The following is an 18,481-nucleotide window of genomic DNA, read 5'->3' as shown; positions in this document are numbered from 1 at the left end:
AGAAGTGGGAATGTAAATGGTAACAATAACTCTGAAGCATTTTTACTCCTTTTTTTTTTTTTAAGATTTTATTTATTAATTTGACAGAGAGGGAACACACGCAGAAGGAGTGGGAGAGGGAGAAGCAGGCTACCCACTAAGCAGGGAGCCCAATGAGGAAGTCAGATGCTTAACTGACTGAGCCACCCAGGCACCTGGTTTTATTCAAGATTTCTTTAGCAACTCCTAGGTATTTGCTCAAAGAAAATCATATGTCCGTACAAAGAGTTGTATACTGATGTTCATAGCAGTTTTATTTGCAATAACCAAAAGCCAGGAACAATCCAGATGTTCACTAAAAGGTGAATAGATAAGCTGTGGTATGCCCATACATGGAATACTACTCAGAAAAATAAAGGAACTATGATAACACCATATAACATTTTGAATTTTGAAATAATTGCATTGACTCAAACTGACATCAGACAAAATAGATTATATGCTGTAAGAGTCAGTTCATACAAAATTTAAGTAACTGCAAGCTAATCCTTAAGTGACAAAAAGCAGATAAACTGTCTAGGAATATGGTATTGGGAGGGGAGAGAAGAGGCAGGTAGAAGGAGGGGACACATGAACACAGTTGGGGGTAATGGATATATTCATTATCTTGATTGTGATGATGGTGTCAGTTATACAATTTAAACTACACAGTTCAATGTATGTTAATTATACTTCCGTAAAGCTGTCAAAATATTTACACACACACACACACACACAAACTCTCTCTCTCTCTTTCTCTTTCTCTCTGAATGGATCCACCAAATAGAAAGAAATGAAGAGAAAATGTGTGGATGGTATCTAGTCAACTATAAACCTATATACTTTAGATTCTCAGTATATGTTAGCCCAGTGACTTTAAAATACCCTGTTGATGGGAGTCGAACAATCTATCTCTCCGGACAGTTGTGTGGATTAAATGAGACATTGAAATTTTTAATAAGCTGTACTGTACTATGGAAATACTAATTTTATTGTTATCATTACCTTAAAAATATAAGCTATTTTTTCGATAACCAGTATTTTAATCAGCAGGATGAAATAAATGTTCTTTAAGTACCCCAATTTTCTTTTTCTTCCAAAAAACAATGAAAACAATGGTATATTTATCTGAAGGATATAACCAAGTGAAATGTCTTATGATGTGAAATCCATTTATTTCCAAATTGCACAAGCAATGAAGTGGAAAGGAAATGAGAGCTGACAAAATAAATAATGGAAAAATGAAAGGCAAAGGTTCTTACCAAGCAGAAGAGTATGGTAAATGAGGCAAAAAAGTTTGTAGACTTTTGGGGGATTATAGTATGCAGGTTCTTGCCAGTATATAAAGAAAGTAAAGAACTGGGGCACCTGGGTGGCTCAGTAGGTTAAGCCTCTGCCTTCAGCCCACATCAGGCTCTCTGCTCAGCAGGGAGCCTGGGAGCCTACTTCCCCCACTCTCTCTGCCTGCCTCTCTGCCTACTTGTGATCTCTCTCTCTGTGTCAAATACATAAATAAAATCTTAAAAAAAAAAAAAAGTGAAGAACTATCTAGAAATGCCCATACAATTCAAATATTGACAAGCAAAAATATCAGTTATAATAATTTGTTAGGCAGAAATAAATTTAGACCCTGAGATCATGACCAAAGCTGAAGGCAAAGGCTTAACCCACTGAGCCACCCAGGCACCCATATTCTCACATTCTAAATCTTTAGGATCACAAATATCCTAATGCTTTTGGGGACATAAAGCTTTCTTTTTCAAGGGTTAAGAAATCATCATTCTCTCAGAACAATATTTGGTTTATTGATTTATTCAACCAATAATTAACATGTACCTGCTATGTACTAACCAGTGTACTGGCTACTAGCAGTAGAGATGTAGAAACAAACAAAACAGGTTGCCAGGCCACGCTCTTGAGGAGTTTATTTGTTGATGAGGTTTTACATTTAATAGCACTTTACAGAATTCTTTTATACATGTGATTATAATGAATCTCAACGTGGGTTAAAATATGAGGAACTTTTTCCCCAATTAGTTTTATCTTTAATGCCTTTGATAATGTCTGCATTATACTTCATATTACCTCTCTATAACAACCAGGTATCAATCTAACCTCATTTTACCCATCAATCAATATAATAGTTACATACTTAGACCTGCATTAGACACTGTGGGTAGTATATATGAGATGTAGCTCTTCCTCTGTCTTAGAAAGTCTAGTATGGTCTAGGTGTCCTCTGAAAGTACAGATACAAAGTGCATCAAGTTCAAAAGAAGGAAAGATTTCTATGATCTAGGATAGTCTGGGAAGAATTTATAAATTAAAAATCCAAGGATCTTGCTGTGTAGACAGCAGGGCAGGAGAGGTACAGGGTCTAGAAAACAGCAAGCTCTCAGATGTATATTCCTGTGGTACTCCTTTGTCATTTCAGCCATACTTAAGTTTAGGCTAAAGTATCTGGTCTCCCCACCTTATGTTTTCCCTCTTGAAAATTACATGAATAACATGTAACTAACTCATGAAATACGTATTTTGCAGAACTGGGATTCAAGTGACATAATTAATAAAGTATTCATTAAAAACTGATGAAATGAACTGATTATTTTTACATACCTATATCTGATCCCTTAAAGATTTCTAGGACAGAATTCCCAAACTCTTGTTTCTATATATGTGCATTCAGTTGGGAAACCTAATGCTCTTTACTAGCCAGAATTAATGCATTCAAAATTGAATTCATGCACTTTTTATTAAAGAGCTAAATTTAAATCTCTATGGTAACCACTGCAATAAATGTGCAACATCTTAAGCTATGATTATACTGTCACACTTAGTGATATCTATCTTAAGTACATGACTACCAATCGTTTTACTGTTGTTCTAGTCAACCAGAAATGTAGTTAAAAAAGGAAACCAATTATGACATTTATTTAAATAAGACTGACTGATTTCAGCAATAACATTCTAGATACTAGGAATGATTCTTTTGAAGGTGTGAAATAATGTGGAGGGAGGACTTTGATCCAACTGTTCACAATTTGAGTATTAAGTACCAGTAAAACTGAGTTTTTAAGTATCATTTAAAAGGTAGTAGTTGATCTTTTTTTTTTAATTTCATTAAGTTTTTTATTTAAATTTATTTGGTAGTTATAGACTTCTAATGTGTAATTTTTAAATTACCCTTTAAAAATAAATCCAAATGAACAATCTTTCTCTGTCTGCAAAAATTCAAACTTGATGAGTTAAAAATCCTTAAGATCCTTTATAATCAAACTACTCACTGGTTTACAATGCAAATAGGATAAAATTGAAATCAAATTTTGGTGTAGAATTATTAGCACTTCTTGAATGCTAAAATATGTTTCTGCATTAACTGTTTCAATTATGAGAGGTTTGACCACAGTTTTCTACTCATTCCATTACTTCACAATCCTGTAATATGCAATTCTAATTTTTTTTTCTCTCTCTAAGAGATCAACCAAATTCTTTGTGTTTATATTTAAATCCTGGCCATCTAATTTTATAGTCTATAACTTTTAATTGGCCAAACAAATCTATTGGGGTTTGAACAATTACAATACCTTCTATAACTTTTGAATTAACATGAGAAGATTTAAATAAATTGTTCCCCACACAAATTCTGTAATAATGTAACTGGATAGTGATTAGGACTGATGTAAGATTCACTCCTTGATCGTTTCTCTGACCCTGCCTGAGAAAACCCCAGAAAGTACAAATTTTCTTTTTACAGTTGGAGAACAGAAGGAAACTCTTGGCTCTTTAAGGTCATGGAAAGTTAAAGATGTACCTGAAGAAGCTGGAAATGTGTTGCAGTGTCGAGGTAAAGTATAGGGAAAGTGACAGATTTGAGAGTTAGCGTTACAGAATTTATAATTAAATGAGCGTATGAGAATTGATGAGTTTGCCAAGAAAGAAAATAGGGAGAGCAGAATAGCAAGGCATGTCCTTAGGTGGCACCTACTTTTAGGGGTGGGAGAAAAAAAGAGAAACTGAATGCTAAGTCAAGGCTGTCAGAGCAGAACAAATATATATCACAAAAACTTAGAAAGTTATGGTGATTGTCAACAGTGTCAAATGTTGCAAAGAAGCGAGAAAGAATAATGAGAGCCCGTCAAAAGCTTTATGAGCAGTTGCAGATCATAGAATCAAGATACTAGAATATAAGTTGTGAAGAAAATTGGATTGCGAAGATATGTAGAGAAAAGAGAAACTTTAAGAAGTTTCCCAGTAAGTAGGAAATAAAACACAGAGTAACCTGAAGGGTAAATATGATAAAACTATTTTATAAAATTAAAAAAAAATAAAAAAAATAAAATGAGGCAAAAAAATGATTATTTTATATTTGTTGTTCTTTTATTTTGTCATAGGGAGTAAGATAAAATATAAGTTGATAGGAAGTATTATTAGAAAAAGTAGGTGACATTGAAGAAGAAAGAGGAAGGCACAATTGATGAGATAAATACTTACAGGTGCTGAAAAAATATTATAGATACTAAAGGTCATCTGTGCAACAGTTTCTGGTTTGTACCAGTTTTATGTTCATCATGTTTTCCTGTGCCCTTACCAGAATAATGTGGGTGAGTTGTCATTACTGTCTAATTCTCTAAATAATGATTTTGAGTTTCAAAGAAACTAAGTCATGCGGCTAGAAATTGGCAGGGCTGAATATTAACCCCATGTCCTCTGCTCCTAGTTTAGTCCTCCTCTATTCTGAGTTGAACAACCCAAGGGCAGGGTTTAATTTTGAAGAGAAAAGTGGCCTCATTTTCCTAAAAAAGAAACTAAGGCAGTATGAGATGTTTCAAGGTGGAAATGCATAGAAAGTCAGGTCAGCTGTTCTTAAATTCAAAAAAAGTAGAAAGGCAAAAATTCTCCACAGAGACAATGGTCTTGATATGGAGGTTTGTTAAGAGGAGCCAGGTTTGGATAAACACATCTTCTTTAGCAAGCATTTTAATGAGCATTGATGTTCTCTATTAAAAAACCCTTGGGGCACCAGGGTGGCTCAGTGGGTTAAAGCCTCTGCCTTCGGCTCAGGTCAAGATCCCAGGGTCCTGGGATCGAGCCCCACATCGGGCTCTCTGCTCAGCAGGGAGCCTACTTCCTCCTCTCGCTCTCTCTCTCTCTCTGACTGCTTCTCTGCCTACTTGTGATCTCTGTCTGTCAAATAAATAAATAAATAAATCTTAAAAAAAAAAAAAAAACCCTTAAATGTCACAAGAATGACATCCTGCAATTCTAGTAAAGAGAGACTGGAAAGTTACCTTCATTGTGCTTTAACATTGTATCTGGTCAAATAAACTTTGCCAAACAGCACTGTCCTAGTTTGCGAGTAAGTGAGCAAAGTATCAAGCTAATGTGGCGATTTTTGTGGTTACGTCTTCACTCCTCTTTTAAAGTATGAGATAGCCAACATTGACTACTACCAATTTATTTTTAAAAGACCAAAAACTGTCAAAGTAGAATATTATCTTCCTTCATAGTGGGTCTTATGGATATTTGTAATCAGTGCTGGAGGTGACATCAATATGGATATTTTTATATGTTTCACATTTATCTCACTAAACATTTTTATGGCCAAAAAAAAAAAAAAAAGATGCCTGTAAGATGACTTTTGGAAAGGAATCATAGTTTTCCACTGATAGCATTAGAGCTTTATATGGGCTCCCGAGGATAAGTATTTATCTGAAGCAAAACTTATAGCTTCCTATAAAAATGTCTCAGGTCCTTGACAAGAAACAAAATGTCTCTTGCTGACTAAAAACTAGGAAAAGAAAATTCTGTCCATGAAAGGATTACTGTTAGGATAAGTACCTCTTAAAACAGTTCTTTTCTTGTAGGCATGAGAGACTACTCTTCAACTGTCAGATGCAAATTGATGACTGGACTTTAATATGTCCTGTACTAACAGTCACAACTAGATGGGCTGTGAGCTACTTGAAGACAAAGAGCCATGCTTTTTTATTCTTCCTCTGTGCCCCAGAGCCCAGCATGGTGCTTGACACCAATATAATGGCTAGTATATATTTGCTGAATGGACACCAGCCAAGGCCTGAAGAAAAATGCTTGAGAGGGGAGAGCTTATTTCTTCCTCTCAGGTTTATCCCAGGGCCTTACATTTGAAAAGCATGTGACCACTTTACAATTTATACAGGAAATTTCATTTAAACTAAAATGCTATGGCCAGAGTCAGGTGAGATGGACAGTTTTTAGGTGGGAGATTGAGTAACTGAAGGATAACTCTTTCTGAGGTAGCGAGTTTTCTTCCCTCACCCCATCCAAGTTCTTTTTAAGTATCTCTGGCATCTGCAAGAGAGCAGGAGATGTTGTTGCACGCTGCAGCTGGGTACCCAGGTGGTCTGCTGATATTCAAAGAGGACTGTTCTGGCATGAATTCTAGGGCAGCATCACACAGCTGTCACGAGCTGCTCTGTGGCTAGAAGCAGCAGATGTTACTGTTATCTGACAGGCAATCAGATCATCGGACATGGGAGGACACGGATGTAAAATGCAAAATATCTGACCCAAATATCATGTAATGAATCCCAGACCCTTTCCATCCAGTTCTCAAAAATCTCACCTACATACAATTTTTTTTCACATTCAAGATTTATTCATAGGATTAATTGTACAATGAGGAAAGCACAATTCCAATAATTCTACTTTTGTCTTGGTTAACATTCCCCTAGAATGCACTGAGAATACTTCCAAAACCTCTAGAATTTATCACACTTTAAAATTATTAATAATTGAAAAATGAAAAAGTATGACTGCCTCACATATTATTTCTCTTGCTCTTTTTTGTATGAATTATCTGCTTGCACCAATCTATGCTAATATAAAAAGCAATATTTTTTGTAAATATGAAAAGCTAGACACTAATTTTCTTAAGCAGAACCACCTTATATAACGTAACATTTGCAATATCCGGTAGGCTGCTTTATGTTCTTCATTTCTTGCCTGCTCTACTCATACATGTCATTAGGCAGAAGATGGAAGATTTGCCATAACACAGTCAGAATCTAAAGGAGAATTGGGAATTTCTTCAATATCAGCAGTCCTGATAAGATGTGGAATAATGACAAGTAACAATTCTCCTGATACCAAGAAATACAGTAGTTATAATGTGTGGTAATTCTGAAGGTCAGAAAACTCCAAGGCAAAGAAAGTCATTGAAAGGCAAAAAGTAATAGATAGTAGAATATACATTTTAAAATGTTGCCATTTATATATATATATATATACATATATATAATCTCCACTATGTACTTTAACTGCTGGGAATGATGGGAATGGGTGTTTGTATTTGAGGACAGTGGAAAGGACAGTTAGATCATGTCTGTCACTACTCCCACCACACCATACCTCTGATACCCACTGGTTCATATGCAAACTGTCTCAGTTCCCACTTCAAACCACACTCAGTATAAGCACACCTTTCTATTCTTCTGCTTTATTTTCTTTTTCTCTGCCTTCCTTGTACTCTTGTCGCCCTCCCTCCTACCCCTAATTCCCAAGAGTCATTTGCTAAGTCTTTGGCAAAGTGAAAAGATAAAGCTGGGTTGGGAGACATCCCTTAAAGAAATTTATTTTAGAATGAATATGTTAGGTCCCATAGAAAATTAGTAGGTATAAAAGGGTTTGTTTCAAACTCAGGGGTTTCGGGAAATTCATTTCCAAGTTGAAAAGAGATCACAGATTCAAGATGCCCAAGAATGAAAGTACTTAGTATCTGATAACTGGATATTTTAGTAGCAAATTGATGGGCTATATGATAGTATAAATTTGACTCAGAATTGTCTATATTTCATGCCAATATGAAAATAAAATCTTCAGATTACTTTATTATATAGTGATTTCCTGAAAAATTCTCATTCTCTGAGAGAACAACAGTACTTTTGTGATTTCTCTTGTTTTTATAACAATTACGACCTTTCTAAAATAGGTAACTCCCAGATCTGAGGGGGAAGAAACCACATTGATTGCCTCATAAGTTTTATAGTGTTCTCTCTTTCATACTTGCTCATGTTCAGAGAATAGCATCTACATGGCATGTACTTCTAATACAGCTAAAGTCAAGTCAGCTTGCCTAAGTAGGAAAATGATCAAATTTTGGAGAGATGTATTAATCCTATCTAAAAATCTGATATCGAGGGGCGCCTGGGTGGCTCAGTCAGTTAAACATCCACCTTCAGTTCAGGCCATGATCCCAGGGTCCTGGGATCAAGCCCTGCATCAGGCTCCCTGCTCAGTAGGGAGCCTGCTTCTTCCTCTCCCTCTCTCTATGCACGTTTTTTTCTCTCTCTCTTTCAGATAAGTAAATAAAATCCTTAAAAAGGAAAATCTGATATCTAAAAGTGGTCATATGCTCCATATAAAGAGATCAGTCTGAATCCTAGAAATCTGGAAGAAAATTTAGCCATTATCAAGTTCAGTTCTTTTTCTTTTACATATGAGTTTTCTGAGGACTCTCAAGATTAAGTGACTTATTCCAAATTTTGCAATCAGTTTGTTTTTATTTCAAGTCAAGAGTACAGTTTTCCTATTTCAAATCTGGTACCTTTTCTTTTTTATCCAAACAATAATTTTTGTTTTAAGCATTAAATTACCAAGTACTGGATACATTCCTTGGGCAGGTTAGCTCTGTGATTTCTTGCAACTCAGGTACACACTTAAAGGCCACAGCAGCTTGATTTACAAGACTCTTTATCTTGAGATGTTATGATACCAGATATGACCCCAGCTCTAGAGCCCCCTTCCAGACCACATGGATCTCCCCAATTACATTGTGAAGTGAAAATGAAGTCAAGAGTCAAACCAACCATTTAAAGAAGACATCACCCTAATCAAAACAACTGTGAGGAATAACTGACAAATTTCATGTCAAGAATCAATAGAAAATGCCTACTGAACCCCTTGTACCCGCCCCTTTTAAATAATGATTTCTAGGCCTCTTGTGTTTGTGCTAACCCATTAGGGATCATAGTGCCTTCAGGATCTCAATGAAATCTCTTTTAGACTTTGTTTCAGTTATTAAAATTAAAGAATTTGTCATCAGTCTGTTTGAATATGTATAAACAAAGTGGAGAGTTGAAGTGCTGAGAGGGGTTATTACAAACAAACAATAAATAGAATGAAATATTGTAAAATTTGAATCATCATTTTCTTGTTTCAGTTTTCCCTTTGCCAGAACTGAAAAAAAAAATCACTTTTGTTTCTAATTCCATCTTGTAGTAGACACATTTTCTGTATGCTGTGTAATTTTCCAGATTTCTCTGAATCAATATTAATAATAGATTAATAAGCCAGTCAATACTGAGCATCAGTAGCAGCTATACATTTTTTAAACCTTGCAAACCCTGGTTAAATGGTATATTTAAGTTCCGATTTTTTTCACCATATGAGAATTATGCCAGTTTTGTAAAGTAAAACATGGGATGATGAAATTCAATTTTACAAAGTAAATTTTAATTTCATGTGATGATGAAATTCAATTCATAAAGTGAAACATGTGATGCTCTTCTCAAAGAGATAATAATGTGACTGGGGAGATCAGATTAATATATGTAAATAGTATATATACATAAATACACATGCACATAAATATACATATGTGTGTGTGTGTGTATATATGCATGCGCACACACACACACACACACACACAAGAACATTTTACAAGATGACTATATAGAATTGAGAGCTGCAAGGGGAGAGGTGGCTAAGTAGCAACTGCTATGAGGCAGTAGAAACAGATCCATGAAAGCTGGCAGACTTGAGGACTGTTTACCAGAAGAAAATGGTATGTTGGGCCTAAAAGGGAAAACATAGATAAGGGAAAGCACGTACGTTAATTCTTAATTCTCATTCCCCAAATTATATCAAGCTACTACATTCCTCTGTTTCCATTCCCATAAATCTGGGCCAGGTCATTATCATCACTTTCCTAGATTATTGTGATAACCTCTTTAATGAATCTATCCTATTTGCTCCATTTCGATCCATTTTTCACATAAAGGCAAAGTATCTCCAGGAGAACTGATCAGCCTCAATCCTCACAAGAACCTTCTGAGGTCGATTCTGCTGGTCTCGTGTTACTGCCTGAAACCTGAAGCACAGATAGATGAAGTCACCAAGTTCACCCTGCTAGGAAGTGGCAGAGCTAGGATACAACCTATACTCCATAACCATGGTGCTCCGTGACCTCAATGGTAGATTGCTGTTGTTGTCATTAAGGCCATATTAAACAGTGACTTTGTGCCAGAGATAGTATGTGTGTGGGCTGGCACTGGGGGATAAAGATTAGTATAAAAACAAGCAGCTGCATGAATTTGGCACAACAGCTGTAAAATTAGAAACAGTAGCACTAGAACTGAGATTGCAGGGCTGGAGCTTATGAAGTTTATGAACCTTAATTAAAATGTCACTGATGTAGGTGCCAAAAAACATGAAAAGAATAATGTATGTTAGTTAATTGTCTTCTAGCTGGGGGAAGAAAATCAAGTAGATAATCAAATGAGAAATGGGCATTTTACATTTTGATTAATAACCTTCTCCATCATCAAAAGACTCTCATAAAAATATCTGGGAAAGAAAACAAGTAACTGGCTAGCTTCAATCCTCTGTGGATAAAAGGACAGTTTGCATTTCATACATGGTCAGATTTACTTGAGAGAGATACAATAGACAAATATTAATCTGTCAGAAGCCTGGAAAAAAAACAGTCAGATATGCTCTGTGATGCAGAGTAATTCGGACATCACATGCTCTTGTGAATGAGACATCATGTTTTATTCAGTTTATACTGTTTGTTCAGACACTGTAAAATAATTTCAGAGGATGAAATGTAGTGTTCTAATTGGAAACTAATTGGCTGTTCTTTTAAACTCTGAACTGTGTACCTAAACCCCTGGAAGTTAATATTGCAATTCCAATAAGAGGCAAAACTTACCAAGTTTAAATAAAACACTTTTTTAAGAAGCAACAATAAGCTGATTCACTACAGATGCTGGTTTCCCTCAACAACAATAAAAGTTAAGTAATATACAGATAACCTTTTACATCTTGCCCTATGAAGAGTCCAGGCACAAAGCTTGATATGTGCTATCTTATTAGGGTCTTAGGAAGTAGTTGTTATATCCTTATTTTTCAGAGGGAAAATGGAGGCCTTGAAGACTTAAATAAGTTTTGCACAGATAGTGATAGAACTAGAAAAACTGCTTGCTTATTTGTAAGCCCAGGTTCTTAATGACTGTATCATATTCTTCTTCTTCTTTTTTTTTTTTTTTTGCTTGCTTCCTTCCATTTTTCTAAAATATTTATTGATACTGAAGATACACTAAGGAAAATTATCATGTAGTAATTGGGGTCTCCACTCTGTTTGAGTTCTTCCCACTGTAATATTTAACCATATAGTTTTCTGGGAATTCTTCATGTCTCAATTACTTCACATTACCGAAGTGTCTCCTAAGTACAGAGTAACTATTTGGTCAGCATTTGATCGATTACATATTTTGTTTTCACATTAACTAACTGGGTATTATTATGACCAGATACCAGCCTAATTAACGCAGAATGTTATGCATTCCTACCTTGATCTCTTCATTTTCATGCAAATTTTGAGGAGAGGCTTTCCCTGGGTGATGCAATATGAGCGTTCACTCACACATTCCGTGAGCCCTGATGGCAATGGGAGAAGAACTCATTTATTCCAGGAGTCAGTAGGCTACGTATGGCTCACAAGCAGAGCATGGGCCAGGAGTCACTGAGTCATGGAACAGTTACCTCTACCTATGTTACCGCTCCTAAATATACTTCAGAACTGCCACCATCTTTGAGAATCAAAGTCAGGGCCAAGTTTGCCTTCTGTCTCGTAAGTCGGCAGCCATTACTGCATTATGCCTGTATATGTGCACACAAAATCTTCTTGAAAGTTAACCTGATAATCAAACATCAGCGCTTGCATTTACCCTTACTTTTGCCTATTAGGCAGGAAAGAAGAGAGACCACTGGAACTCAATTTTTGAATGTTCTCAAATCGGAATCGTTCTTTTTGTGTACATATTTGGGACAAAGAACCCATATGCCTCCAAACCAGGCAAGGGCCAATAAGTGACAGAGTGGAAATAAAGTGCCCTCATTTACCCAACCACAGTGCTAATCCATATTTGCAAAAAGGCAAATTGTGAACTCAGAAGACAGTTGTCAGTCACTGGTTTATATGCAACAGGGTTTATTGTACAGTCTAAATTTAGAGAAGCACAAAGTTAAAATGATTTTTTTTTCTCCAATCCTTGTATAATGCTCTGAGGAATAGTCCTTTCCAGTCCTGATGTCATTTAGGATATACTCAATAGCTTTCTAGCCACTTTTGGTTCTTAAAAATACTAGTAATGTTCCAGTTTAAGCTTTGGTTTCATAAGCAGTGCATGCCTCAAATTCTCTTCTCTCCCCAGGCCCATGCTGACTTAGAAGAGGGAAGGCAGGGTTTTCTGGGCTCCCACTCCCCCAGTGTATGTCAAATAGGAGGGCTACAGAAACGTCAGGTTTCATCTGATTTCATGTTTTATGATGGCCGCCTGCTGTTGGCTCAGTTTGGTTCTACTTTCTACTAGCAGCCTCCATCCGGGAGTCTTCAATCCCCAGTTTCATTGTTTTCTCAGAAGAGTTCTCAGCTTTACCTTCCATTGCCTCTGTTATCCAAGGGCCTTCTGCAGAGGGTTTAAATCTTAGCCTCTCTCTTAGCCTGAATGGTCTCCAGCTGCCTTTCTCAATGTTACATCTCCTTTCCGATCTGCCATATTGCTAGTCTCACAGCTCATTTTCCCTCTTCTCTATTCCATGATCTACAGTTTGGGAACTGCTAAAGTCTTATCCCGTTGTCTTCAAAGACTACTCCTTCCCAGGAGTACTACATGACTGGATATGCCAATTCGGCTACCAACAAGCTGTCCAGTATACCCTAGCCCACCTTAGGGATTCACTAGGGTGGAAGTGTTTCCTGCCCTACTAGGATCACGTTTTTCCACAGTCTCACTCTCTACATTCTGCTGTGTTGTGATGGTAACGCCAAGATAGTCTGCTGATTGTACTGCTCTGCAAGTATCGAACAGGGAGTGAAATGCCAGTCTTTCCTTCTCTTGCGTAGTTCCTGTATATGAGTTGGGTGAAGGAAGAAAGATGTTCAATCATGCCTAATCCATAGAAGAGGACAGGGAGCTCTACCACTAACAACACAGTGCAACGAAAAGAATGTCTGAAATTCCCTCTCCAGTGAAACACATGATGTGCTCTTTCTTCTGAATCTGGGGCACTTTGCTGAGTGGCCTGGTACAAATACCTGAGTATTTACTAAACTGTGTTTTTAAGACAGAGATAATGTGAATTTGACTAAATGGTTACTTTAGTAACATTAAAAATTAACATTGTGTCATTTAGAAACCTTGTTTGTCATAAGCCATCATCCATTTCTAATGTTTATCTGTTGTGCTGTGGCTTCCAAAGAACTTTGTCAATTCCCAAAGCGTGTGAAATAACAGTGACGTTCCATTTTACTAGACTACTGTGCTTAGTCTGGTACTAAAAATATTTCCTTCATAAATGCTGTTTAAAACCCCTTCAAAATATGTCTGCTTAAATCTCATCATTCTGCCAGGGATGTTTTTCTTTAGTATTAATTTTGGTAGCTAATTGTGAGTTATTCATTTTTTCATTCAACCAACATGCAGTGACATCTCCTGTGTAAACAAGCCCTGGGCTTGGGGGGTGGGAGGGAAGGGGGGCATGAACAATGACCAGATAGCTTTGTTGCCCTTTTAGAGTCTCCATTCTAGTTGGGGGAAAAAAGCGTGCAGCCAAACGAATAGCTAAATTACAAATTGTGATAATTAGAGAAGGAAATAAACAGGGTGCTCCTGCAGAAAATAATTGGAGTGGGACACTTTAAATATGGAAATGAGGGAAGAGCTCTCTGATGCAGCTACGTTTTGGCAGAGATGAGAAGTATGGGAAAGAGGCAGTCAGATGCAGGGCGGACAGAATTGTATTCCGGGTATAGGAAAAGCACTTGTTGAGGCTTTGGTGTGTGAAAGAGTAGATGAGTTATTCTAGGAAATGGCAGAGGGCCAATATCCCCAGAGCTTACTGACAGAGGGGGAGAACCATGTAGGGTCTATGAGGCCCTGCTAAAGGATTTTGTTTATATTCCACAGATCAGTAAGAAACCATGGAAGTATTTAAACACAGAAGTAAAATGAAATGATTAAATTTTTAAAAGACCACCGTGCTTTCTCAGCACAAAACAAATTACAGGAGAGCAACAGTGAGCGTAGCAAGACAATTTAGAGTGTATTGCAATTGACCCACAGGAGATGTTGGTGATTAGGACAAGGATGGTGGTGGAGAGGCAGAGAGAGATGGATATACAGAGAATTAATTTTACAGCTAGCAAACCCAAGATTTGTTAACAGATTAAATATAAGTGATAAAAAAAAATGAAGTCAATAATGACTTCTAGGATGCAGCAAGGGGGAAAGGCTTCTCTTTCTTTCTTTTTTTGGTTGGTTTTTGGTTTTTGGTTTGGTGTTTTTTTTTGTTTTTTTTGGTTTTTTTTTGGATTGACCACCAGAGTTAGTGGGGCACCGTTTATTAATGATTAAAAGGACTAAAAGGAAGTAAGACCTGGCTGGCTGACAGGGCCACGATGAATCAGCAGTTCCACTGCCGACATGTTTATTTAGGTGTATCTGAGACATGGCAGGAGGAGATACCAAGTAGATGTTCGGATCCACAAGTATGGATCCCAGAGGAGAGGTCTGGGCTGAGGTGTCACTGTTGAGGTTGTGAGTATTCAGATCACATGCAAAATAATAGGATGAATAAAACCACCTGGTGAATGAATAAAGGAAGGTAGAGGCTAACATTTAAATATAAATTTAGGGTGAAAAACATAAACAGTGAGGTGCTGGGAGGAAAAGCAAGATAATTCAAGAAAGGAGTCTACTAGATATTCATTAAGGGAAAAATTTGTGTTTTTCACCATGGCAATTTTGGGCGAGCTACAAAAATAAAGAGCATTTCATAATGAGGAAGAGAAACAATATATGTCTGTAAAATTTTATGTTAATTTACAGTGAAGGGAATCAGAGAAATGAGATACTTTGAACCCGGAGAATATGGGCCAAGGGAAGAACTTTTTGTTGTGTTTATAATCTTTTTACTCGTTTTCTATTTTAAAAATCTATTTAGAAGATAGGAGATTTTAGGAGATATTATGTGAAGGTAAAACATAATCTAGTAATGAGCAAAATCATTGATGTTTCTGGATAAAATCAAAGAACCAGATGAGTGAAGTTCTTAAGCTATGGTCTAGACTGACTTACAAGTATAGATTTACCTTTGATAGAAGAAGGGTCAACTTCCTCCATTTTAATGGGGTGGAAGGATGTAAGGATTGCATAATTCCAAGAAGGTTTATAGATTTAATGCTACAAAGATGAAAGAGTTACCAATCAATTAAATACTCTGATCATTTAAGAATGTTCTATCCTGTCTTTTGAGGGTAATAGTGAATTCCATTATTTTGTATTTCATTTATATTTTATACTTACATTTTAGTGTTAGGTTGAAACTTCTTTACTATTCACATTATGCTCTTTAAACCATTAGAAAATGAAAAAGAATAGATTGCACATGTAATGCACAAGCCAGTGTTGATGAATATAACTTGTTATTTAACATTTTCCATCTTCTGATAAAAATTAATGTCTCTTACTGCTACTCAAGCCCAAAGACAACCCTCTTCTAAGATGAAAGTTGCTTGAGAGGTCTGCTGAAGGAAACTTTATCTTACAAAATGAGCAACTCTCCTTAAAATAAAAACAATGTTAGTTACAATATAAAATCCAATCTTTCCAGTTACATATAGCAATAACTATGGCTCTTGTTTATGGGGATAAACAACCTGTAGTACATACACAATGTGTTACATGTATGTAATAAACATATATGAGTGGGTGTTATATGTGTATATATCTACATATATACATGCATATACACACAGGCTGTTAGTAGAACCTGTGGCTAAACCATGTAATTTTATAGAAATAAATGTGTTTGGGATGCCTAATAACTAGCCTGAACTCCACAGTAAATCCAGGATACCAGGAAGGATATGACATATGTTTTCTAAGAGTTTGTAGTTTTAAAGGAGAGATAGTGAAGTAAACAATTGCTTACAAGACAGTGTAATCAGTTCTTCATGAAAGGATATAAAGGATCGCCTGGTTGAGTGCCAGATTCTTGGTTTCAGTTCAGGTCACGGATCCAGGATTAATGGATCCAGCCCCAAGCTGGGCTCTGAATAGTGGGGAGTCTGCTTGAGGATTCTCTCCCTCTATCCCTGCCCCCACTCATGTGTGTTCAATCTCTCTCTAATAAATAAATAAATCTTAAAAAAAAAAAAAGAAAGGATGTTTAAAGTACAAAAGTCACAAAATACTAAACCTCTCCACGTAGCTTTCTAGAAGAAGTGACTTGAAGACACATTTTGAAGATGCGTACATGTTGAGCAGATGTATAGTCCTAGCACATTTTAGTAAGAATGACATATCCAAAGATGTAAGACACAGTGAGTGTAGGAAAGCTGAGAATTAATCGTCATTTAAAATTGCAGATGAATAGAGTACAATTGGTTTTCTCCAAATCAAATTTAGTTATTTACCATGGCATCTAATATGTACAATTTCATTAATTCATAGCAGATTTTAGATACTAAATATCTATTGAATAGTGATTAGGTTAACTACTAGAAACTGAAAATTTGGTAGTCTGCTAAAGACACATGAAAAAATAAATGCATCTTACTTCCACAAATGCAGTGCTGCAATATTTACATAGATAAAGCTATTCTAAGTTGAATCTTTTGCCAAGCTGAGTATACCTGTTCTAAATTTTGTGTCCATCCAACGTTTGCTTGAACCTATAAAATCTAAGATTTGGCCTTAGTTAGACTTGTCAGACAATATTTCTGCGTTATTTGCAATGATTGTGATAGATCAATTGCTCCTTTTCTCAGATCTGGCAATGTGGAGGCTCTCTGGAGATTGTGACTTGCTCCCATGTTGGCCACGTTTTTCGGAAGGCAACTCCCTACACTTTCCCTGGTGGCACTGGTCATGTCATCAACAAGAACAACAGGAGACTGGCAGAAGTTTGGATGGATGAATTTAAAGACTTCTTCTATATCATATCCCCAGGTAAACATGATTTCTTCCTCTGCAGGGGAAGATAAAATTTTAAACATGCTGAATATATGTTTCATTATTGCTGCTCTTCTACTAGCTTAAAGAAGAAGTTGTTTATCACCATAATACTACAGAAAATCATGTTTGAGAAAGTTATACTATGAAGTCATTTTTCATCTAGATTGAGGAAGACTACACTTATCTCAAATGCCTAAATACTCTTTTTTTCTTAGTTTCTTTCTTGGCACAAGAATTATGCTAGAAAAGTGGAGTAAGCAGTACATAGTGAGATCCAAATTTAGTTAATGTATATTAGCTCAGTTTAAGAAAAACAGTTTTTTTAAGGAGAAGTAAGCCTGTATTTCCTTGTTTCACAAATAAAGCTAGTTGAGTTGGTAAGAAATTTTGTTAATGTTTAAACAGAGATATTTTCTACTGCCTGATGATTTCCTGAAGATATAGGCTGGTAAATTATGGAGATATTAAAGTGTATATTTTTAAAGAATATTAAAAGACATAGTAAATTACTCATTAATTGATATGTGGAAAAGCATGATATAGAATAATAAAATATTACCCTACTTTAGTTACAGAGAGTAGATATGGAAATAGAAGTGAATGAAGACTATCACTGGGTAGTGGGACTGTGATTTCATTATTTTCCTTACACTTTTCTAAATTTTTAAAAATAAAGCATACTACTTATTTTTAAAAATTTATTTTAAAAGAATTTAAAAGGAAAATAAATTTTAATAGAAAATTTTTTTAAATCTTAAGAGTTAAAAAAGAAAAAAATAATGTGTGAGAAAATTCCATACCCAAGTGCTATGATTATGAATGATCTTTTTCTAGAATTTTTTCAACAAATTACTTATTAAAAAAACAACTCCTGAGACATTACATTGTTTTTTAAGGAAATAAGATATGACATTGTGAGAAGCTACAAACAAGGAGAAGACACAAGGGTCTTCAACATCTCAAAGTTTAGACAAAGAGACCAAAGGATAAATTAATACAATGGGAATTCAACTGTACTGATGAAATAATTTTTCAAGTTCTGTTTTGATAGTTTATGTTTAACCATGTGGGCATCAGTGACATTATTATGTAACCCCAAGAACAGCAACAAAAATTCATGCTCACCTCCTCGTTTTTATATTAAAATATATCGCATGGTTTGGAAAAACCAGTTTGGGTTC

At 35.8% G+C, this 18,481-nt stretch overlaps 1 protein-coding gene across 3 annotated transcripts in view; it reads left to right on the top strand.

Moving 5' to 3' along the window:
* GALNT13 (polypeptide N-acetylgalactosaminyltransferase 13) overlaps positions 1–18,481 on the top strand; it is a gene marked incomplete at both ends in the record, with an annotated part of 450,620 nt that overhangs the window by 279,857 nt on the left and 152,282 nt on the right. For all 3 annotated transcript variants that reach the window (XM_080799582.1, XM_080799581.1, XM_080799580.1), the window contains one exon: positions 17,114–17,294. In XM_080799582.1, the coding sequence (XP_080655708.1) occupies positions 17,114–17,294 (181 nt within the window). The remainder of the gene's footprint in view (positions 1–17,113; positions 17,295–18,481) is intronic.

Source organism: Martes martes, assembly GCF_963455335.1.
Source record: "Martes martes genome assembly, chromosome: 3".
Lineage (NCBI taxonomy): Eukaryota > Metazoa > Chordata > Mammalia > Carnivora > Mustelidae > Martes > Martes martes.
The sequence above is the reverse complement of the archived record's forward strand: the minus strand, read 5'-3'. Positions and strand labels throughout refer to the sequence as shown.